At 45.9% G+C, this 25,053-nt stretch overlaps 1 protein-coding gene across 8 annotated transcripts in view; it reads right to left on the minus strand.

The window, feature by feature from the left end:
• PPP2R5C (protein phosphatase 2 regulatory subunit B'gamma) overlaps positions 1 to 25,053 on the minus strand; it is a 167,621-nt gene that overhangs the window by 127,240 nt on the left and 15,328 nt on the right. For 6 of the 8 annotated variants that reach the window (XM_050796721.1, XM_050796719.1, XM_050796722.1 and 3 more), the window contains exon 3: positions 15,614 to 15,779. The exons of 1 other annotated variant lie outside the window; for it this stretch is intronic. In XM_050796721.1, coding sequence (XP_050652678.1) covers positions 15,614 to 15,779 — 166 coding nt within the window. Of the gene's footprint in view, positions 1 to 15,613; positions 15,780 to 25,053 lie in introns of those variants that run through there. One more of the 8 variants, XM_050796728.1, reaches the window with a different exon arrangement.

Genomic DNA, 25,053 nt, shown 5'->3' on the forward strand with positions numbered 1-25,053 from the left:
TCTAACTTTGGTCTTCTTATGAATCTTAGGATGGACTTTTCTATTTCTGGAAAAGAATGTTGTAAAAGTTTTGATAGGGATTGCACTGAATTTGTAGATTGCTTTGGGTAGTATTGACATCTTAACAACATTAAGTCTTCCAATCTATAAACAAGAGATGTTTTTCCATTGATTGGTGTATTCTTTTGTTTCTTTCAGCAACATTTCATAGTTTGCAGTGTGCACGTCTTTTCTCTCCTTGATAACTTCATTTCTAACTATCTGACTCTTTTTGAGGGCATGTTTTATTTATGGTTCTAAAATACTGGAAACTACTTTAATGCCAAAGGGATTGTCCCACATACCTAGTGAAATATTCCACATCCATCAGAAATACTTATAAATGTAGAAAATGAAAATATAAGTGAAAGAGGCGGTGTATAATCAGAAATAGTATGATCATAGGAAGAATCACTCCCCAAATATCCACAGTGTCATCACTGGCTGGTATGGGTACGAGTTTTTCTTTTTTAAAATTGATATATAATAGTTGTGCATATTTGGAGGGGACATGTGATATTTTGATACCTGTTAACAGTGTGTCACGACCAGGTCAGGGGAACAGGGATACCTAACGCCTCCAGCATGTATATTTTCTTTGTGTTGGAAACATTACAATTCTTCTCTTCCAGCTACTTTGAAATAGATAATAAATTATTGTTAACTACAAATCAGCTACTGTACTCTTGAATTCTAGAACTTATTCCTTCTGACTGAATTTTTGTAGCCCTTAACCACCTTCTCTCCCTACCTTCCCTTCCCAGCCTCTGGTAACCACCATTCTCCTCTCTACCTCCATGAGATCCACTTTTTTTTCCCACCTCCCACATGCGTAAGATCACATGGTATTTGTCTCTCTGTGCCTGGCTTAGTTCACGTAACACAATCACCTCCAGTTCCATCCATGTTGCTGCAAATGACAAGTTTCTATTCTTTTTTACAGCTGAATAATATTCCATTGGGTATATGTCCTACATTTTGTTTAGTCATTCATCCACTGATTGACACTTAGGTTGATTCCATTTCTTGGCTATTGAGAGTGGTGCTGCAACAAACACGGCAGTGCGGTGTCCCCGGGATATACTCATTTTCTTTCTTTTGGATATATTCCCACAGCAGTAAGGCTGTAGGATCATATGGATGTTTTTTATTTCTAAAACTTCCCTGTTTTTTTTTTCAGTATTGCTAAAACAAGCACATATTACTTTCAGAGTAATTAAAAGTAACAATTTTATTTTATATATTTTTAAAATTTTTATTTCATTTTGAGACAGAGTCTTGCTCTGTTGCCCAGGCTGGAGTGCAATGGCACGATCTTGGCTCACTGCAACCTCTGCCTCCTGGGTTCAAGCAATTCTTGTGCTTCAGCCTCCTGAGTAGCTGAGATTACAGGCACACATCATCACACCTGGCTAACTTTTTGTACTTTTAGTAGAGACAGGGTTTTGCCATGTTGCCCAGGCTGGTCTCAAACTCCTGGGCTCAGGTGATTCCCCTGTCTCGGCCTCCCAAAGTTCTAGGATTACAGGCATGAGCCACCATGCCTGGCCAAAAGTAACAATTTAAAAAAATACATATATTTTTTGAGACAGGGTCTCACTCTACCACCCTGGAACCTAGTGGCACGATCACAGCTCACTGAAACCTTGACATCCTGAGTTCACATGATCCTCCCACCTTAGCCTCCCAAGTAGCTGGGACTACAGGTATGCACCAGCATGGCTGGCTAATTTTTAAATTTTTTGTAGGGCCAAGGTTGTCCGGGCTGGTCTCAAACTCCTAGACTCAAGGGATCCACCCGTCTTGGTCTCCCAAATTGCTGGGATTATAGGCGTGAGCCACCACACCTGGCCTAAAAATAATTTTTAAAAAGAGATATAGATTAAGTCACTGCAGGGAGAATCCCTTAATGAATACTGTCTCTTAGGCACAGGCTACGAACAAAGGAAGGGCTGTGATGAGAACCAAGAAAATCTGAACCAAGGAAATCTGGATAAATGAGATCAGGCACGTAAAAAACACAAAAATTAGCTGAAATGAGGCATGAAAAATGGAACCAACATAGATTAGAGGAGGTTGACTCCCCGTCTCAAATCAGTTTTGAACTGCCTGGACCTTCTGCTGTAAGCCCGTCACCTTTGCATTGAGACTGTACGCTCACTGAAGCTATCAGGGTTCAACTGGGTCTCCAGAGTACTTTCCTCACTGATGAAACAAACTCTCAATAATTGCAACCCAGAAGAGGCTCATAATGCAACCACGTCCCTCGCACTGGGCCATGTTTTCATCACCTGCTCAGGGAGGGGCTAGACAGGGGGAGCTCAGCATGGGGAGCAGGGCTGCCTTCACTAAACCCTGCTGGTCCTTTCCTCACCTGTAAGCGGGCGTATATGTGATCTCCCTACGCCGTCACGTTTAGATAAGCCAGCGTCAGATACGGAGTGTGCTCTCCATGCTGAGCTGAGGTGGACAGCTTGGGACGGACTGAGGCAGGACACACCTAAATGCAGCTCCGGCCATCAGAGCAAAGTGCAGGAAGCAGTGGGCATTGTCCCACTAGAAAAAGACAGGCCATCAGCCAACAGAAAGATCCCTTCAGCTGCCACAGGGGGATGCAGCAGAGCCACCTGAGGACAATCTCTGCTTAGATGGCCCTCATCCAGGCAGGCTTCCTCTTCCCTCCGGGTCTGTGGCTCGGTCCACAAGCTCTTCCTGGGTCCAGCTCCTAGAGAATGGCTGGCATGGAGATGTTCCGTCAAATGTACTGAATGAATGAATGAATCAAGCAGTCGTACCCAATTCTGATCTTACAAAACCACCTCACTACCCTTTACACCTCTTCCAGGTAGCATATAATTAAGAGGGATATGCTGTCAAATCATCCCAAGAACAGCCTTTCCCTCTCCCCTGAACGCAGACTCCATTCCAGGCTTCCCATGATGCACTTGCTAAGGAGTGGACGCCTTCCACTCACCACCTGTGACATGCCTACCTGCCTTCTACGCTGGCCTCACAGCAATGTTCTGAACCTTTCCTGAAGCTGCGGCTGCCTGTGAAGGGCTTGAGCGAGGACCAAGGAAGGGCGCTTTGCTGGGCCCAGCCCACCTAGCATGCCTTCCACAGCTCAATGGGCCAACAAGCCCACAGTGCTCAATATGGTCTCCCATCAAATGCCATAACTACAATAATCTATGTACTAGACAATAATGAAGAAATAATTCTTTATTTCATTTTTTTTTTTTGGACACAACGTCTCCCTATTTTGCCCAGGCTGGGCTTGAACTCACGATTCTCCCCCTCCTCAGCCTAGTGAGTAGCTGAGAAATCAGGCGCACGCCACTGTGCCTGGCTTGAAAAGGAATTATTCTTTATTCTTTGATCCCTCTGTCACTGTTTTATTCTTTACGTAGAAACAAACTGCCTGTAAATACATCCCACTGATTTTATTTCTAGGTAGTATTTCTGAATAAAACTTTCAACTTTTCCTTTCTACATCATTCAGCTGAAGGTTTTATTTTTTAAGTCTCTCCAAGCAATTTTGAAGGCAAATTAAATATGCTTCTATTTTAGTGAAGACGTTTTATCGTAATTAACAGAAGGCTGGTGTCCTGAACCTAGAGAACTGTGGCATCACGAGCACAGTGCACTGACACTGTGCTGGCCAGCACTATTTTTTTTTTTTTTTTTTTTAAACTGGAAACTGTATGAGCATGGATGATGTATGCTTTGTTGGGTAAGAATCTGACCTAAAAAAATTGGCTTCACTTCACAGTTTAAAATAGACTTTTTCCTTAGACAGATCAAAGATACCTAACATTCAGCTATGTTCAAAGGCTGCCAGGGAACTTCCGCTTGCCAACAGCAAGGACACAGGGACAGGCACTTGTTGCTGTGTGAGCGAGGCCTGGGAGTGATTAAAGAGGACGGACGAGCTTGTCCACAGGGAAGCTCAGCGTAGGTGAGTGGAGTAGATGAAGTGAAATCTACCCAGAGTGCTGGGGCTTTGTGTGAGACCTTGGTTACTTTCATACTTCCTACAGCTAGTCTGGAAAACCTTTCAATCCAAAGCAAGTACTCACACTCCTTCCTTGTTCTAAGAATGTAGGGAACCAACGCGAAGTAAAAGTATGCATACATCGGAATGCTTTCATGCTAATGGTTTTTTTTTTTTTAATTTGCTGACACCCTTAGGAGCCTACACAGTAGGTCAAGTGAGTCAGAAGCCTCATTTTCCAAGAGGAAATCCGAGGCGGAGGGAGGTGAAGGGAGCGGTGGGCCTGGCTGAGGTTTTGGCCACCCTCTGTGAAAATGGAGGGGGCAGAGAAAGAGGGCAGAGGGGCTAGGAGGGCTTTTCATTCCTTCGGGGGACACACTGTGTGTTTCCTGGGTCCTTGGCAGATGCCAGAATGGACGACCCAGGCAGACCAGCACACAACTGTTAACATGTATACTGAGTGAATGTGTGTGGTGTGCTCTGCGACCCACGCATCCATCCACTGATGAGGGGATATGCGGAATGGGTCCAACCACACAGTGGGATGGCATCAGCCTTCGACGGGAGCGAGGGTCTAGCACATGCTACAATGTGGGGGGACCTGGAAGATATTATGTTTAGGGAAATAAGCCAGGTACAGAAGGACAGATACTGTACGATTCCGCTTATAACAGGCTGCTACCCTGGGCAAAATCATAGAGACAGAAAGCAGAATGGGGAGACAGCAACTTACTGTTTAATGGAGTCTTTGTTGGGATGATGAAAAGGTTTTGGGTACGGATAGTGGTGATGGGTGTACAGCATTTTGAATGTATTTAATACCACCAAGTTGTACACTTATGAATGGTTAAAATAATAAATAATATGTTTTAACATGTGTATTTTACCTGTTTTTTAGTTTTTTTTTTTAGATAAGGACAGCTTGAGCCAGGACAGTTCAGGAAACACTTGAGGAGCAGAGGCAGCAGGTTCTGGACCAGACAGAGGACGGGAATGTCCAAGGAGTGGTCTCTGTGTGTGATAATGAGCTGAGATTACAGCTGGCACGTGGAAACCAAACCCTGTGGGTGCCACCCAGAGAGAGCTGAGACTGACCATGGAGTAACGGTCAAGGTCATGTGTGTGGCCCCTGGGCCATGGAGAGTGGGTACCCTGGAGAGGCTGGGCTGGCTGGCTGGGCTCAGGCTGTCTGACAGGCAACGGGCTCCCCAGTGTTCCAAAGAGGGAGCGGCCCTGGTGGTGCCTCTCTGTGGCTTAGAGGGGCTGAAGCTAGAACACCACTGTGACTCTGGGCCCACTGGTTCCCTGAGGGCAAGGGCCACCTTGGGTCATTGCTCTGAACACCTCCTCTTGCTTTGAGCAGCACAGATGGCCAGTGTGCTGCCTCACCAATCCAGGGACTGTGTCCTCTCCTCAAGATATTAGGGGTAATCATGAGAAGAAACAAAAATCAAAACATGAGAGAAGAAAAGACTAATGAAAGCAGAGGTTCCCCACTTGGCTCTTTCTAAGCCAACTGGAAGAGCAGCAGGCACTTGATAGCTTCCGCACAGTCCATTTTTATTATTCTTCAACTAACAGGCCAGAAGCCAAAGTTCCTGTAAATATATGCATAATTCATTTGTAAGCAGTTAAATTTATGGTAAAGCTTTCAATTGTATCAGAAAATAGGCAGGGTGCAGTGGCTCATGCCTGTAATCCTAGCACTTTGGAAGGCGGAGGTGGGTGGATCGCTTGAGCCCAGGAGTTCGAGACCAGCCTGGGCAACATGGTGAAACCCCGTCTCTACTAAAAATATAAAAATTAGCTGTGCATGGTGGTGCACACCTGTGGTCCCAGCTACTCAGAAGGCTGAGCTGGGAGGATTGCTTGAGTCTGGGAGGTCCAGGCTGCAGTGAGCTGACATCATGCCATTGCACTCCAGCCTGGGAGACAGAGTGTCTTAAAAAACAAAACAAAACAAAACAAAAAAAACAGAAAAGAAAATAAACTGCTTTGAATGAGGATGAAGTATTGTATTTGCACAAGAGGAAGGCAAGAGATATAAAATATTTAACTGGTATTCAAAAGCCAATTTTAAACAATTCAAGTAAATTCTAACAATAATACAACGACTTCTTTCACAAAAGGCCAAATACTCAGCAACTCTTTTACCCCAGGGTCTCTAATTAGCCAATAATAAGTCTTACATTATTCTGTTATAACTTTGACTTCTCCCAGTCTTTTCTTTTCTAAAAATGGCCTCAAAAAAACAAGTCCCTGATTAACTTACTCCTCCTATAAATATCTTTTAAAAAAGGGTCTCTTTATTTAACATTTAACCCTTCTACCTTCTGGTCCAAAAATGTTAAATGAAGGCATTCATTCAGAATAATATTTCAATGAACAGGTCTGAGGGCTATATTCAACCTCACTGTTAAAAAAAAATATGAAATACCTTTTTCTACTTATCAAATAACTACAACTTTTACATGATCTCAGCATTGGAGAGATATGATGGACAGGCAGTTCACACACTCTGGGGAGAGTATGTGGTGCCACTCTCTGCAAAGTGTGTAGACAATATCTATTAAGGGTTTTTGAAAATCCCTGCTCTTTGATCCAGTATTTCCTTCATCAAGTTTAAGGAAAGGTTCAAAGATGTGAACAACAATGGTAACAAAAGATTAACAGAACAGTATCATTTATAACGGCTGAAAAACTGGGGTATCCACAGAATGAAATAATAAACGGTTGCTAAAAATAATGCCTTTCATTCCCACTAATGTCAGAAACAAGACAAGTATGCCCTCTCTCACCACCACTATGTAACATTTTACTGAAATTGTTTTACTGAACTTTTTAGTAAATTCAACTGGAGACAAAGACATGTGAGTTTACAATTATAAACAGAGGCGAAATTATCTGTAGATGCTCTAATACCTGAATATTCAAAAGAATCAACTGAAAAACTGATGAAAACAATCAGGTAATTCAGTAAGGAAGCAGGTTATGAAAACAAGCCCCCCAAATTCAATAGCCTTCATATAAACAACTAATAACTAGAAGATACAATGGAAGAAAAGACCCCATTTACAACAGCAATGATAATTGATTATCTAGGCATTAGCTTAGTAGGAGGCATGCAAAACCTACAAGGGAAACTTAAAAACAGCCATAAAGGACATGAAAGTGGCCTTGGAAAATAGTCACAGCATACTCTTAGAGGAGGCAAACATCACAAGATGCCAGCCCTCCCTCAGATAGTTGCAAAATGTAACAGGATCTCAACAAAAATGCCAACAGTAGCCAGGCATGGTGGTGCATGCCTGTAATCCCAGGTACTTGGGAGGCTGAGGCAGGAGGATCATTTAAGCCCAGGAGTTCAAGACCAGCTTGGGCCACATCGCATGGCCCTGTCTCTAAAATAAATAAATAAATAAAGTCAACAGCCATTTCTTTCTGCAATGACTATGGGTCAATTCAAAGTTCCAACTGTTTGCAGTAATAATCAATATTGTTTTGGGGAACTGTTTAAGAGAATATACCCATAATTATATTAATGATGCTAGAAATCAACATTTTCAGTGTAAGACAGAGATAAAACTATGAAAAGCCAAGAAATGAGTGAAAATGATAAGAACAGGAGGCAGGGAAGTTCTGGGCAGAAGAGGGCAGGTCCTCGGTGAGGGCCCCAGCCTCAAGCCGAAAAGCCTGGAACCTTGGCCCAAAGTGAGAACGTGCATCCCTGCTTTCTCACTTGAATGTTGCCTTTTCCAAAACCACCAATGGCTTGCCCCGTACCTCCATCCCGTGCCCATAAAAACCCCAGGCTCAGCTGGCAGAGAGAAGAGAAGCAACTGGACATTGCAGACTACAGTTGGATGTTGGAAAGAAGTGGCTTGACTTCAGAGGGACAGCTTGATGACGTAACTTCAGAGATGAATCTGGATGGAGACAGCTAGACTCCAGGGGAAGATGACCTTCCCACTCTGTCTCCTTTCTAGCTTCCCTTCCCACTGAGAGCCACTTTCACTGGCAATAAAATCTCCTTCATTTACCATCTTCAATTCGTTCGTACAACTTCATTCCTCCTGGATGCTGGACAACAACTCGGGTGCCATGAGTGCGGGTGTAAAAGGTGGTCACACTGACCCCCTCCACTGAGCTGTTAACACTTAAGTTGTCCATGGATGGCAGAGCTAAAAGAGTATTGCCATACTTTCTCTGGGGCTTCAGGGATCACAGGGACCCCCGAAGACGCTGCCATGGGGCTGGTATGGGGTTTGCTCCTGCTGGTGCCCAAAAGTGCTCACCCTGGCTCCTGCACCAGCTCACCTGCCCTCCCCCTCCCATAGGGGGTGGAGCAGCGAGTAAGTGGAGTTCGCCTCTGCTGCTGCTGAAGAGGCCAGCTAGTTCCCACACCCATGCACTCCAGTTTCCGCCGTGAAGTGCTCAGGGCAATAACCTGCTTCAAAAACATTATAATGTTAAAATTAAATTTAAAATATCAATATGAATGTACAATTCAGAAAATTTATATTCTAGCTCCTCCACTGAAAGCATTTAAAAGTAATGTCAGACCAGTAGCAATAAACATCCCTCTGACCCAGATTTTGGTTGCTAATATATTTACCACTGAAAGGAACCTGGGCTCTTTGAAAAATGTCTGATTTGGCCAGGTGTGGTGGCTCATACCTATAGTCTCAGCACTTTGGGAGGCTGAGGTGGGTGAATCACTTGAGGTCAGGAGTTTGAGACCAGCCTGGCCAACATGGTGAAACCCCATATTTACAAAAAATACAAAAATTAGCTGGGCTTGGTGGCACACACCTGTAATTCCAGTGACTTGAGAGGCTGAGGCAGGAGAATCACTTGAACGTGGCAGGTAGAGGCTGCAGTGAGCCAAGATCGCACCACTGTACTCCAGCCTGGATGAGACAGCGAGATTGTCTCAAAAAAAAAAAAGATAAAAAGAAAAAAGAAAAAGAAAAATGGCTGATTTTAAGTCTGGGGAAGAGAAGGTACTAAATGAGCCCAAGGGACATCTCACTGTGTCAGAAATCAAGGAATCAAAAATAAACGAGGCTATGTAAAAAAACCACAGTAGCACTGTGGCACTCAGTGATTGAAATTATGCCATCTGAACACCAGAAAGACTAATGATTTTAGCACACAAAAACGCACTGAAATCAACAATAATACATTAGTCCACAATGATATTAAAACAAAGAGAAAGCTAGAAAAAAGCTTCAGCTGTCACCATTAGAGGGAACTGGTAATAAAAGGCAAAGAATTACGCTTATCCTTCTTTTTCAGTAGGAGTTCCATTTCAAGAGAACCAAGTATCTCTGGTTGGTAAGAAAAATCACTGCTTTCAGAAGAATGTTAGAGTAAATGTTGAATTCTCTAGTGAAACTACTGACTCAGGAAAGGATTATCAACTGTTGTTCAAGACATTAGCATATGGTTGACAGGGAATACACATTGGCAGGACGCCAAAATATACACTGCAGATTATTACTAGTACTTTTTGAGTTGTAAAGGGAAATACGTAATTGTTCAATAGAGATATCAATCTATCATCAACTGAATTCACTAGTAAAATTGAAAATTTAGCATCATTTCTGATGATAGGCAACCAGAGGCTATGTATCTCTCACAATAATGACACTATCTCCTAAGTTATAAAGCATTGCCTTTGATGTACTTCAGCCAAAAAAAGGTTTCCATTTACAGGAACCACAGGAGGGTAAGTGGGATATATTGCAGAACAACTGGGTCAGTTGATTTAACAAACCAGTGTTGTGGTTTAAGGCACTCCCAGATTGGCAGTGCCTCCAGGTGTCTGGCAGAGCAAAAACAAATCCCTATTGAACAAGACACTTTGATTCTAGGTTTCAATTTATTTCAAATATCTGAATACAATGACCAATATACAAAAAAAAAAAAAAAAAAAAAAATCAGGTACACAAGGAAATAAGACATCATGAACAAAATGTAACAAACACCTCAGATACTAGTATGACCTGACACAGGCTATAAAACAGCTGCGTTTACTATTCTTATGACAAGTTTTGATGGTGTGTTCAAGAGAAGAGGAAAATATTTTAAAATGACACTGCAGACTGAAAAAAGAACCAAACAGAACTTTCACCAATGAAAAAAAAAAACCCTGAAATTAAAAGCTCAAAAGAAGGGTTTAACACATATAGACACATCTGAAGATTTACAATGAATAACAAAAATTGAGAAGTATACGTTTCGAAACTTTCATATCAACTTAACAGGGCAATCTTATGTTTACTGAATAATAAAAACCTTGTGGGTGTATTTTGTACTTCACTTCTGTAATAATTTATTTTTATTGTATTTTATTTTCTGATAAAATAAAGGACTCATAGCTGGGATAACATACTCTTATAATTCAACAACAAGAAGACAACCAACTTAAAAATAGACAAAAGATACAAGTAGACATCTCATCAAAGAAGGCAGACAAATGGCTAACAGGCATATGAAAAGATGCTTCATATTTCCAGTCACTGGGGAAATGCAAATTGGAACCACAGTGAGACACCATTACACACCCACAAGAATTAAGCTATAATCAGAAAGACAATAATAATATTGGCGAGAATGTGGACACATCCTCATACATTGCTGATGGAAACGTAAAATAGTGCAACCACTTTGGAATACAGTTTGGCAGTTTCTTTTTCTTTTTTTTTTTGAGACACAGTCTTGCTCTGTCGCCCAGGCTGGAGTGCAGTGGTGTGATCTCAGCTCACTGCAACCTCTACCTCCCAGGTTCAAGCGATTCTCTTGCCTCAGCCTCCAGAGTAGCTGGGGCTACAGGCGCCCACCACCACACTCGGCTAATTTTTTGTATTTTTAGTAGAGATGGGGTTTCACCGTGTTAGCCAGGATGGCCTTGATCTCCTGACCTTGTGATCTGCCCGCCTCAGCCTCCCAAAGTGCTGGGATTACAGGCGTGAGCCATGGTGCCCAGCCAGCAGTTTCTTAAAAAGCTAAACATAAACTTACCATACAAGCCAGGAATTCTACTCCTAGGTATCTACTCAAGAGAAATGAAATATATGCTCACAGAGACTTCTATGCAAATGTTCACAGCAGCACTGTTACTCATACCAGCTAAGAAACAGCCCGAATGTCCATTAACTGGTGAATGGATAAACAAAATGTGTTATATTCATCTGACTGAATATGAGGCAGCATTAAAAAGAAACAAACTACTCAACGCAGATGAACCTCAAAAACATTACAGCAGATGTAAAAGACTACCTATGGTATGATTTCGCTTATATGAAGTGTCCGGAAGAAAGTAAGTCTAGAGACAGAAGCAGATCAGTGGGTGCCTGCATCTGGGGTTGGCGTGGAAATTAATGGTGAATGGGCACAAGGTAACTTTTGGAGGAAGACGGAAACATTCTAAAATAGAACTGTGGTGATGGTTGCACAACTCTATGTATTTGCTAAAATAACTAAATTTTCCAGTTACAATGGGTAAATTTTAGGATATGTAAATTATGCCTCAATTAACTCTAAAAAAGAAAAGCCTATGACTTGAAAAGTTAGGAAAAAAAGAAAATCTAGGGATAGGGCTGAAAGTTACACTCAGAATGAATACATGGCTTTAAATTCTTTTATTATTAAAAAGCAAACTAAAAATAAGTGAACTCTCTACTCAATAAATGACGAAGAGGTTAAAATAAAAGACACAGGATAATTAAAGATAAAAGTGCAGATGAATAATATTGAACACAAACAGAACAGTCAAAAGAATAAATGAACTTACAAGGAGACATAACCACCACAGATGGGGAAGAGATTAAAAGGGCCGTTAAACAGTGACCATGTACTGGTTAACAGACCCTCCTTTCTAAATGAACCCACTATGGAAAGAAGCTACAGACGTTTCATAGAGAAAAGCAACAGGCCTACTGAGTTCCAAGTCAACCTTTCAACCCTATTTCATGGACACGTTCCACATTGTGTTGTTTCTGAAATCTGGGTCCATCTCATCATCCCTGTCATCAGGTGGCAGTGTGAGGGAGCTGCGGGAAAAGCTTCTGCAGGGCACCCCAGGAACCATCACCAAGTGCTGGTGACAACGAATCTTAGATGGGACAAAATACAGGTTTATGAAAAAGAAGTAAACCATAGACCAGCTCCATGTAGTAAATATGGAAGCAAATACTCTAAAGAAAATTAGTTCCAAACACTATGAAAACACACTGTGACAAAATTGACAAAATGCAAAGATATTTCAAAACCAGAAAAAGCTGTCAACACAGCAATTATAATAGTAACATCTTAAAGAGAAAAATCATGTGGCATTTGACCAAATTCAGCAGCGGTACCCACCCAGCATGCACTGGCATGGTGCCAACCTGCCTGCATGGGTCCAGGAAGAGTCCTGTGAGTGTGGACTCTGGAGCACCGGCAGCCTTGCAAAGACCGCTTACCAGAAACCAAGAGCCACTTTCCCATCAAATTAGGAAATGCCGAAGCCATTTACTGAAACAGGAGAAAACAGGAATGCCTGCTATCACCTCTGTTCTAGGTTGTGTTGGTCCTTCTTAGTGGCAGAATAAAATTAAAATAACTGGTGTATGTTGGCATAAATAGTGGAAGAGAGATAAAAGAATCCATTGCAAACAACAGGACTATATATGCAGACTGTGGTGGAAACATTAAGACTAATATGAAAATGTGGTAAGGTGATGGCAAAATATTTAAAAACCAATAGCTCTAGATGAGATTAGCAAAAACCAATCAGAAGTGGAAATGGGAAAAAATATAACCCAGTCACAAGAGTAACAAGCAAAAGCTATAGAGTATTTAGAAATAAATTTACTGGAAAGTTAAAGATTCACAAGAAAACCATAAAATTTTATAAGTCAGAAAACAAGACCCAGAAAAATGGGGGATATATACCATCCTCCTAGATGGAAAAAAGATATCAATTTTCACCAAATTAATATATAACTTTAATTCCAATCAATTATTTTTCTGAACTATATGAAATTATTTTAGTATATATACAGAAACATTAATGTTTTAGAACAGCCAAGAAATAATTATCAAACAAGACCAGTGAGGGGAACTGGCTTGATCCATGTGAAATTCTCCTGGATACGTGGATTTACTATGGAGAATTTACTCTTTTCGGGAACAGTGAAAATGTAAGTGTCAGTGGAAGTACATTGCATGCCATTCTTACTAGGTATAATAAAAAACGAAGGAAATGGAGATAGAGAATAGAAAACAGATGTAGAACAGATGTAGAAAGAGGCTTGTGCAGAGACTCCTCAGAAGAGGTAAAGGAAGTATGCTGGAGGCCGGCATACACCGGTACTTGCATGGGCTGTGCCCCGTGCATGGAATAATATACGATGACAAAAGTGACAAATGCAAAGCTGGTTCAAAACCAGAAAAATCTATCAACACAGCAATTATAATCTTAACATCTTAAGGAGAAAAATCATATGGCATTTGACCAAACTCAGCAGCAGTACACACCCAGCATGCACTGGCTGAGGCAGGGCATGCATGGAAAGGTGCAGCACATGGCCAACCTTCTGTATCATGGCAGATCCAAGCCCCAGCTGTGACGGGCATTAGGGACAGGGCTTGGGATACGAAGGCCCAACAATGGTTATACAAAGCCTTTTCCCTCCCTCTGACTCTCGGCCTCCGGAGGGTACTGGAAGGAGGAGTCGGTACCTATCCCTTTCCTTGCTGTCTCACCAATGGGTTGCTCACTCCAGGAGAATAGGGGCTTGCTTTTGTTTAATTCTGTACCCCTAGTACCTAGAATAGCTTACACAGGCGCTCAATACATATTTGCTGAATGAATGAACAGCATGAGAAACGTATATTCTATTTGGGAAGACAAATAAAAAATGACTTAGCATGCATATTATCTACCACAAAGGTAAACCAATTATAAGCCAAATACAATACAAGCTCTAGAAAATGCAAGCGAGAACCTGAATTTCTTTTTTTGTTTGTTTGTTTGAGACGGAGTCTCGCTGTCACCCAGGCTGGAGTGCAGTGGTACAGTCTCGGCTCACTGCAAGCTCCGCCTCCCGGGTTCACGCCATTCTCCCGCCTCAGCCTCCCAAGTAGCTGGGACTATAGGCACCCGCCACCACGCGCAGCTAATTTTGTTTTTGTATTTTTAGTAAAGACGGGGTTTCACCGTGTTAGTCAGGATGGTCTAGATCTCCTGACCTCGTGATCTGCCCTCTTCGGCCTCCCAAAGTGCTGGGATTACAGGCGTGAGCCACTGTGCCCGGCTGAGAACCTGAATTTCTAGCAAGTGGGGCGCAAGAAAATTCATCAACCCATAAATCCACCATCCACCCAGCCTCCCGTCCTCCCTCCCTCCTTCCACCTGGCAAATCTGCTATCTGCTTCACAGTGTGGAAGGCCTGGGAATACAGCTATAAACATGACAGACTGCTGCTCTCACTGAGTTCATATTTACTTTTTTTTTTTCTGAGACAGGATCTCACTCTGTCATCCAGGTTGAAGTGCAGTGGCATGATCATGGCTCACTGTAGCCTTGGCCTCCCAGGCTCAAGCAATCCTGCCACCTCAGCCTCCCGAGTAGCCGGGACCACAGGTGTGTGCCACCATGCCCAGCAAATTTTATTTTTTTGTAGAGACAGAGTCTCCCTATGTTGCCTAGGCTGGTCTCGAACTCCTGGGCTCAAGTGGTCCTTCTGCCTCAGCCTCCCAAAGTAATGGGATTATAAGCGAGAGTCACTGGACTGGTTGCTGAATTAATATTCAGTGGAAATTAATTTAAAAAGATCCATTATTATAAATTTAAGGTATGAAAAATGATATTTTATTTAGTATATCTGTCTTATATTTTAGTAATTATAAAGGCTTTAAGAGGTTCACATTTGACTTTAAGGTCCTTACTCTGTTTTCCTTGGTAAGGTTTTAAGCACCTCAATCTCAAAATCTAAAGGAAGACTTTTAGGGATTAAACAACCTGAGATGGAAAGGGATGGCTGTGTCATTTGGGGGGAAATTCAAAGTAAAGAGCACTTTTTCCTAATTTCATATAAGGAACGCTTGAGGTAATCCCTAATGACTCATAACAAAGCAAGTCCATAATGTACTATAGCTACAGTCCTTACTTTAGAAACGTAGAGAACTTCAACGATAATTTTTACAATTATTCTACTCGGAGTAATTCCTTTCAGAATTGCTACAGTTCTAAGACAAACAAATGAGAAGTAATTTAAAAGAAAAACTGGCTAGCTTAATACTATAAATAAAAAAATGTTCAGCTTTTCCTGTTTTCTTAGTGTATTATGCCTATATTGTGTTGTTAAACTTTTATCTTAAATAGCTCTGGAACTTAAAATGTTAATTGAGTAAACAAGTTAATGACATGCAACCTAAAAAAAACAAAACAAAACAAAAAACACCTCAATACAGAAAAGACGACCCTGCAAAATACAAACACAGCAAAGGAATAAGTTAGCACACTATCAAAACATTGCTCCTTCACTCCAATAGCCACAATTTAACTTTTAAAAGACAAATAAAAATTACCTTTTAAGGATGGTAGTTTTTGAAGTTCTCTATTATTGCTTGCGCTAAACCTTGAAGAATTTTGCCGTTTGTCTTTCTTCACTATGGGCTGAGAGACTGGTACTTTTATTTTAGCAGATACTGTAGACGGGACAGCAACAAGGCTGTTTTTCCTGACGGAAATTTGCTTCCAAAACAAAAACAAAAACAAATGAATATGTACAATGGTTGTATTTTTTAGCACTATTAAAATATAGAAAAGCATATACATGAGTCTGACTCTGGGGCATTCCCCTGCACTCCATGGGAGACATCATTCCTTACAGTGGCTGGAGTATGGGGCTTATGTCCCACCTTCAGCAATGCTAGACTGAGAGATTCAAAGATACACCTAATTTCTCATATCTTCCTTCAAACTTTTGATTGCTAAATATTTACCACATAGGTTGATGTGGCAGACTAAATAATGACCCTTAAACATGTCCACATCCTAATTCCTGGAACCGGTGAATATGGGACCTTGCTTGGCGACAGGGACTCTGCAGATGGGATTCAGTTAAAAATCTTGAGATGGGAAGATGATCCTGGATCATCCAAGTGGGCCCAAGGGAATCACACAGGTCCTTACAAGAGGGAGGCAGGAGGGAGACAAGAGAAGGCAATGGGATGACAAAAGCAGGGGTCAGAGAGAGATCCGAAGATGCTACATGGCTGGGTTGGAAGATGCAGGGAAGTGGCCACGAGCCAAGGCAGGCAGGCGGCCTCTAGAAACTGGGAAAGGCTGGAAACAGATTCTCCTCTAGAACCTCCAGAGCCATCACCACCCTGCTGACACCTTCATTTTGGCCTCATTTCAGACCTGCATACCAGAACTGTAACATAGTAAGTTTATGCTCTTTGGAGCTGCTGCATGTGTAACTTGTACAGTGGTGCGAGGAGATGAATACAGCTGAGTATCTCACAAAATGCTAGATGCTCCCTGCTGGGTCACCACTCAGCCTTGAACACATGGAGAGCAGGTCTCTGAGTGCTTTCCCTTGAGCCCCAGGAAAAGGCTCTGCTGGAGCGGTTCTGCTGCCATTGTCCCAGGCTCCTGGTGTGTGCGCTCATTCCCAGGCTGCACCATAGCTCCAGGGCTGGTCAACACCCCTGTGGCCAACCTGCAACGCTGCCATCTGAACTACTCAGTAGAGGCGGAGAGAGTCTGAGGATGCACGAAGCAGAGGAACCAGGGGTCCCCTGTCATCCACACAGGCCAAAGGAGCTCACCAAGGGGGTCTGTGGAGCTCAGCTATCCTCTGGGCCCCCCAGTTGAAGGGCTCTCTGGGTAGCAAGCAGTGACCTGGCCCACAGCTGTTTGCTGCCACCACTGTCCAGCAGTGACAGCCAACAGCTGCTGTGTCGACCATCAAGATGATTTACACAATGTGCTTGTTGCCCACCCTTCTTGTCTGCCCAAAGAAAAGGAGTCTGTGTCTGCCTGTGTGCTCTTTAAAAAGGCTGTCCCGCTCCGAGACAGTTTGCTTCTGTGTCCCCACCCAAATCTCATCTCAAATGGTAATCCTCACGAGTCGAGGGAGGGACCTGGTGGGAGGTGACTGGATCGTGGGGGCAGTTTCCCCCATGTTGATCTTGTGATAGTGAGTTCTCACGAGATCTGATGGCTTAAAAGTGTTTGGCAGCTCCCCCTTCCCTTTCTCTCTCTCTCCTGCCACCGTGTAAGAAGTGCCTTGCTTCGCCTTCGCCTTCTGCCATGATGGTAAGTTTCCTGAGGCCTCCCCAGCCATGTGAAACTGTTAGTCAATTACACATCTTTTGTTTATAAATTACCCAATCTCAAGCAGTTTTTTATAGTGAAAATGAACTAATATAGACTCCATCCTGGAGACACAAACCCATCCAGTTTAGGGTCAAGGAGAGCAGACACACCAACTGCAGCCCCAAACATTAATTTGTTCTCATCCTTGAATGAAATTTTCATAGGCAGTAAGTGCTGCTTTACTTTCTACTAAGGTGCTTAGGAATGCCTGCAAAGCGCTGTCTGATGTGACAGACTGCCGGAACAGCAGGCAGACTCTGACCTGGGAGGCAGGGGCCTCGGTTCCCTTCCCTTCTCTCCCTCAGTCTGTGGCTTTTTTCACAAAAGGTACTTTCTTGGGCTCTGAGCTTGACATCTGTCAATCTTTTATCATGAAAGCCTGGGTCTTTCTTCCCTAAAAGCCCCTCCATAACCAGCTCCTCCACAGATCCCCCAGTTAGACAGTTTCTGCTCCGCTTTCCCTGGGCGCCCCTGGCATTGATTCCACAGTCTGGAGGAGATGCTCCTAGGAGCTGTCCCGGCTTTAGATGTTCAGTCACATACGTGCGTGCTCCAGTAGATAACCCTCTCCATCTCCTTTTCATTTCACTATAGTGCCAGCCCAGCACTCACAGCGAGGACCTTGGGTAGAGGCCAATGACAGGGCTCCCCTGTGGCTTCTGACCCCAGCTGGAAGGTCAGCCGCATGGAAGGTGGCCCGGCCTGGGGGCTGGGAGGCGAGCCCATGGGTCCTGACTGCCATGGGGACACACTGAGGATAGGCTTCTGCCCCTGAGACAATAAGAAGTCAGCCCTCGGGCACAGTTCCGAAGGGGCCCTTGGCCCTTTGGCCACCACGCCCCACTCCTCTCTCTTCTCAGGGCCAAGGCCAGAGAGAGGAGCCACTCTGCTGGCCCTGCCCAGACCAGCCACCCGCTGCCTGCCCCACAACACTGTGACCTGATGCTCCCACCAACTCTGAGGGGACATCTTCTTCCCTGATGGGACATCAGCTCAGGAGGGCAGGCTCTGTCTGCATGAGACACTGTCTGTCCCTGGGAAGGTGAGGTGACCTCCCTGAGGAACGAGCTGCAGAGCTGCCCAAAGCAGATGCCACCAAGAACTTGGGCTCAAAGAGGGGAAGAAGGAGAGAGAGGGGGGGGGAGAGAGAGGGAGGGGGAGGGGGAGAAAGGAGGGGGGAGAGAGGGAGGGGACAAAGAGAGAAAAAGGGGGAGAGAGGGAGGGGGACGGGGGAGAAAGGGAGGGGGAGGGGCAGAAAGAGAGGAGGAGAGAGGAAGGGGGAGGGGGGAAAAAGAGGGGATAGAGAGGAAAGGGGGAGGGGGAGAAAGAGAGAAGAGAGAGGGAGGGGGAGGGGGAGAAAAGAGACAGGGGGAAAGGGGGAGGGGAGAGGGGGAGAAAGACAGGGGGAGAGAGGGAGGGGAGGGGGGAGAGAAGGGGGAGAGAGAGAGGGGGGAGAAAGAGGGGGAGGGGGGAGAGGGAGAGAGAGGGGAAGAAAGGGAGGGGGGAGGGAGAGAAAGAGAGAGGGGGGGAGAGAGGGAGGAGGAGGGGGAGAAAGGAGGGGGGAGAGAGGGAGGGGACAAAGAGAGAAAAAGGGGGAGAGAGGGGGGGGACGGGGGAGAAAGGGAGGGGGAGGGGCAGAAAGAGAGGAGGAGAGAGGAAGGGGGAGGGGGAAAAAGAGGGGATAGAGAGGAAAGGGGGAGGGGGAGAAAGAGAGAAGAGAGAGGGAGGGGGAGGGGGAGAAAAGAGACAGGGGGAAAGGGGGAGGGGAGAGGGGGGGGAGAAAGACAGGGGGAGAGAGGGAGGGGAGGGGGGAGAGAAAGGGGGAGAGAGAGAGAGAGGGGAGAAAGAGGGGGAGGGGGAGAGAAGGGGGAGGAGGAAAAAGAGAGAGGGAGGGGAAGCGGGGGGAGGGGGAGAAAGAGGGAGGAGAGAGGGAGGGGAAGGGGGAGAAAGAGAGAGAGGGGAGAGAGAGGAAGGTGGAGAAAGAAAAAGCAGAAAGTGGGGGGGGAGAAAGAGAGGGGGGGGAGAGAGGAGGTGAAGGGGGAGAAAGACGGGGAGGGGGGGAAGGGGGAGAAAGAGGGAGGGGAAGGGGGGGAGAAACAGAGAGAGGAGAGAGAGAGGGGAGGGAGAAAGGGAGAGAAAGGGGAAAGAGAGGGAGTGGGAGGGGGAGAAAGAGAGGGGAGAGGGGGGGGGGGAGAAAGAGAAAGGGGGTGAGGGGGAGGGGGAGAAGGGGGGAGAGAGGGAGAGGGATGGGGAGAAAGAGAGGAGAGAGAGGGAGGGGTAGGGGGAGAGAAACGGGGGGTAAGAAAGGGTGGGGAGAGAGGGAGTGGCAAGAGGGAGAAAGAAAGAAGTGGGAGAGAGGGAGGGAGGGAAGGAGAGAGAGAGGGAAGGAGGAACACAGGGAGAGAAGAATGGAGGGAAGGAGGGAAGGAGAGAGGGAGGGCGAGGGGCTCCCTTGGGAGCAGCTGCCCAGGGCGGGTGGGCGCAGACGAGGGTGCGAGAGGGAGCGGGTGCTGGGGCGGGATCCTGGGTGTCGCTCCGGGACGCCTGGCCACGGCCACGGCGAGAGGACGAAGCCCCCGAGACGGGACGGAAAGGAAACCGGAGAGCGCGGTTCGCGCGTGGCCAAGCAGAGGGTTGGAGGCGCAGCGCAGGAGGCCAGATCCGCATCCTCCGCTTCTTCCCCGGGGGGCCGGCTCCCCTCCTTCGGGCTCCGGGGCGAGGCAGGACCGCGTCCTGGGGCCCATGCCGGAGGCTCTGGAGGCGGCCGGGGGGAGCTGAGGGTCTCCTTGGAAGGCCGCGACAGACGACACTCGAGAAAACGTGGTTGGGGCAGAGGGGTGCGTCAGGCGCCCAGGAAGGCGCAGGCTAGCTAGGACAGGGGCGGGGAGGCTGGGGGCGGCAGGAGGGCCTGGCGGGAGCCCACACGGGTGCGCCCGGCAGTCTAGCGCCCGGCAGTCTAGCGGCTCAGGGGCCAAAGCCGCCAAGGTCGCTGTGCCACCGGGAGACGCAGGGCGGGTTGAGGCTTGGGAGGGTGGGGAAGGTCTGAAGGGGTCCCTGGGCAGAGGACAGAAGCCAGGGTCCCGGGAAACACGGTGGCTGTAAACAAGCCCTCCTCCTGGGTGTCAGACACCACCAACACCGCTGGTTCGTGGACAGCCCGGAGGGGACCCTGCCGCAGCCCCGACACCCGGCTCCCTCCCTGCTCCTCGGATGTCCCGTAAAACTAAAACTACAGACTCCTCCGGTGGCGGCAATGCAAGGCACCTGCAGCTTGAGGGAGACAGCTAGGGAGGAAGGCTGGGGAGCGGCTGCCCCGCGTTTTTCCATGGTTCAGGCCGAGCTGGTGCATCCTTAGCTTACAGAGAGGAAAGCAGGGCTCAGGCTGTGGGGTGAGCGCCTGAAATCACCCAGTCAGTGCTGCGGCCAAGCCCGAGCCTCAGTCCCTGAACTCTGGGTCTGGGGTTGAGCCAAATGCTGGGCCCCAACTCCCCCTTACCCCCCACACCCGCGCAAGTCCATGCTCCAGTGCCTCTCAAAATCCTCCCTCTCTGCAATTTTATCAAACGGAACAAACTGCCACCACTTATGTGCTAAGGACTAAGTGATATGCCACTTAAGAAGTATTTTTAATGCCGGAAAGTCCAGCCTGAATCTGATCAAGCCCTGAGGTCTAACCACCAGTTCTTAGGAAAATACAAGAGAGAGGGGAGTGTGTGAACCAACAGGGATGCGATCTGCACGCAGGGAACGTGGGGGAATGGCAGGAGCTGTCCTCCCCGCAGCACCCGGCAGTCGCGCCACCACACTTCAGCCCAGGTGAGCCTCCGCTGTGGGCTCTGACCCTTACATGCAAGCAGCCCCCCCCACCAAGCGGTGACAACTAAGAACGTCTCCAAACATTGCCAAATGTCCCTTGGGGGGCAAAATCACCCTTGGTTGACTATCATATCCCTCAAATGTATGGGAACAACCTGATTTAACAATTAAATTTCAGGGAGAAGAAGGAGAGGAGGAACCAGCACATATCACAACCTAGTGTAATGTATGTGCCTGATTTGGATCTCAGGACTCAATTCAATTCAGGACTCAAACCAACCAACTGAAAAAGGGAGGAGGGGAGGGGAGATTTAATGCTTACTCCTGAGACTAAGCAATTGCAGTTAATATTCTTAGGTGTGACAATCACGTTCTGGTTCTTAGAGTCCTTGCTGAAGGACACCACAGGTGGGACTTACAAATAAAATATGATGACTGAGATTTGCTTCAAAATAATGTAGTGTGGGAAGAGGGCCGTGCCCGTGGAGGAGGAGGCCTGGATAAGACAAGCAAGCCGGGTTGCATGTGGATGACGGCCAAGGCTGGGCAACAGGGACCTGGGGCTTCCCTATATGATTCCCCCGACTACTGTGTATGTGAAAATAGTCCAAATGAACACGTTATTCCGCCCTGCATTAACCCCAGCTCCTGTAGACCAGACAATCAGAACACCTTCCCTCATCTTTCTCCCAATCATATTTTCAGTGTTGGTGATACAGTGGTGACCACAGCTGCCTCCGATCATATTTTCATATGGTTACCGGACTGACTTTTCTAAAGGTCCATCAGACCACTGCCCTGCTCACGAGATGCCAGCGGCTCCCCACTGCCTGCAGGAGAAAGTTCAAACCCCAAAGCATGGGGTTGAGCTCGGCTGCTGTCTCCCCTACACTTATTTTTCCAGGACTCATCTCTCAATGTATGGAAGAAATGAGTCTCTCCTTTATTTCAGGAATGCTGGGCCACTCTCAGATTCTCAAATGTCTTCTGACCCTGCCCTGTTTCAATGCCTGTTTCTCCAGCATGAAATGCCCTCTTCCCGTTTCCAAACCCTCACCCCCACACAAAGCTTTTGATCTACTCAGCCTTCAGCTCTAGCTCAAACGCCATTCTCTTTAACGTGTTCCCCACTCCTCACACATGCAGTCAGGCCCCACCATCTCCTCAGTGTTCTTAGGAGGGTTCCCTTACACTTACGTCAGGCTTGGAATCCCATGTCTGCTTCTACAAAGAGATTCTGAGCTTGTTGAGAGCATGGACACATCTCATGTCCCCGTTATCTGGCAACACTCAGGAGGCTCCAGAGCTTGCTGCATCTCCTTCACACAGTCACCGTCTCTCAGGTCCTTAATTCCAGCCTTCACACAACCACTTCCATGCACACTTGATGTTCCAGCAATACCAAACTACTTGTCCTCCCAGACAAAACCTAGTTTTGTATGTCTTTTCAGACATTTTATTTATTTTTAATTTTTTTTTTTTTGAGACAGGGTCTGTCTGTCACTCAGGCTGGAGTACAGTGGCACAACCATGGCTCACTGCAGCTTCAACCTGCTGGGCTCAAGTGATTCTCCTCCTTCAGCCTCCTGAGTAGCTTAGTCTACAGGCACTCGCCACCATGTCTGGCTAATTTTTGTGTTTTTTGTAGAGACAAGGTCTCACTACGTTGTCCAGGCTGGTCTTGAACTCCTGAGCTCAATCTTCCCACTGTGGCCTCCCAAAGTGCTAGGATTACAGGTGTGGTGAGCCACTGCACCCAGCCTCAGATCTTTTAAAAGTGCATTTGGCTCAAGGTAGTATGATACTGGCATAAGGACAGACATACAGACTGATGGAATACAATTGAGAGCCAAGCCCATTCACTGGGGAAAGAACAGTCTCTTTAACAAATGATGCTGGGACAAATGGAGAGCCACATGGACAAGAATGAAGTTGGATCCCCCCTCACACCACAGGAAAAAATCTAATTCAACATGGATCACAAACCTAAACAGAAGAGCTGAAACCACACAACTCTTAGAAGAATACAAAGGTAAAGCTTCATGACCCTGGATTTGACAATGGTTCCTTAGCTATGACACCAAAGGCGTGAGCAACTAAAAAGAAAACAGATGAACCAGACTTCATAAAAATTAAACATTTTTGTGCAGAGAACACTATTAAGAAAGTGAAAAGACAACCCACAGAATGGGAGAGCATATTTGCAAATTACATAAGGGTCTAGTATCCAGAATATGAAAAGAACTCTAACAACTCAATAACAAAACGAAAACCCGATTAAAAAATAGGCAAAGGACTTGAACAGACATTTCACCAAAAAAGATATACAAATGGCCAAACAAGCACATGAAAAGACGCCCACCACCTTTAGATGTCAGGGAAATGTAAATGAAAATTACAATGACTTCACACCCGCTGGGATACCTATTCTTTTTCAAATTGAAAAATAACATGTTAGCATGGCCAGGCTCACGCCTCTAACCCCAGCACTTTGGGAGGACTGCTTGAGCCCGTAAGTTCAAGACTAGCCTGGGCAATATAGTGAGACCCCTTTTCTCCATTAAAAAGAAAAAAATAGCCAGTTGTGGTGGCATGCACCTGTAGTCCCAGCTACTCAGGAAGCTGAGGCGAGAGGATAGCTTGAGCCCAGGAATTCAAGGCTGCAGTGAGCTATCATTGTACCATCGCACTCCAGTCTAGGTGACAGAATGAGACCCTGTCTCAACAAAAAGACAAGTGTCATAAAGGACGTGGAACAACAATTGGAACCCCTGTCTATCGTGGTGAGAATGTAAAATGGGGCAGCTGATATGGAAAACAGTTTGGTGGTTCTTCAGCAAGTTAAACTTAAAATTACCATCCAAAGCCAGGTACGGTGGCTCATGCTTGTAATCCCAACACTTTGGGAGGCCGAGACGGGAAGATCACCTGAGGCCAGAAGTTCGAGACCAGCCTGGCCAACATGGTGAAACCCCATCTCTACTAAGAATACAAAAATTAGCCGGGCATGGTGGTGTTTGCCTGTAATCCCAGCTACTTGGGAGGCTGAGGCAGGAGAATCGCTTGATCCCAGAAGTCAGAGGTTGCAGTGAGCTGAGATAGCGCCACTGCACTCCAGCCTGGGCAACAGAGCGAGACTATCTCAAACACACACACAAAAACGACCATCCATATGACCCAGCAATCTCACTCCTACGTATATACCCAAAAGAACTGAAAACAAAGTGTTCAAACAAAAATCTGTACACAATGTTCACAGCAGCATTATTCACAATAGCCAAAAGGTAGAAACAACTCAAATTTCCTCAACTGATGAAACGAAATGTGCTATATCCAAACAATAGAATATTAGCTATAAAAAGAAATGAGCGTTTGGGAGGCCAAGGCAGGCTGGTCATGAGGTCAGGAGATCGAGACCATCCTGGTCAACATGGTGAAACCCCCTCTCTACTAAAAATACAAAAATTAGCTGGGCGTGGTGGTGTGCACCTGTAGTCCCAGCTACTCAGGAGGCTGAGGCGGGAGAATCGCTTGAACCTGGGAGGCGGAGGTTGCAGTGAGCCGAGATCATGCCATTGTACTCCAGCCTGGCAACAGAGCGAGACTCCATCTCAAAAAAAAAAAAAAAAAAAGGGAATGAGGTATGACACTTGCTACAACACGGATGGACCCTGAAAGCATTCTGCGAAGTAAAAGAAGCCAGACACAGAAGGACAAATATTGCATGATTCCGTTTCTATGAACTATTCAGAATCGGCAAATTCATAGAGAGCAGACTGGTGGTTGCCAGAGGCTGGGGGAAGGGGAGTGAGGAGTGACTGCTAGT

This window comes from Macaca thibetana, chromosome 7, assembly GCF_024542745.1.
Source record: "Macaca thibetana thibetana isolate TM-01 chromosome 7, ASM2454274v1, whole genome shotgun sequence".
NCBI lineage: Eukaryota > Metazoa > Chordata > Mammalia > Primates > Cercopithecidae > Macaca > Macaca thibetana.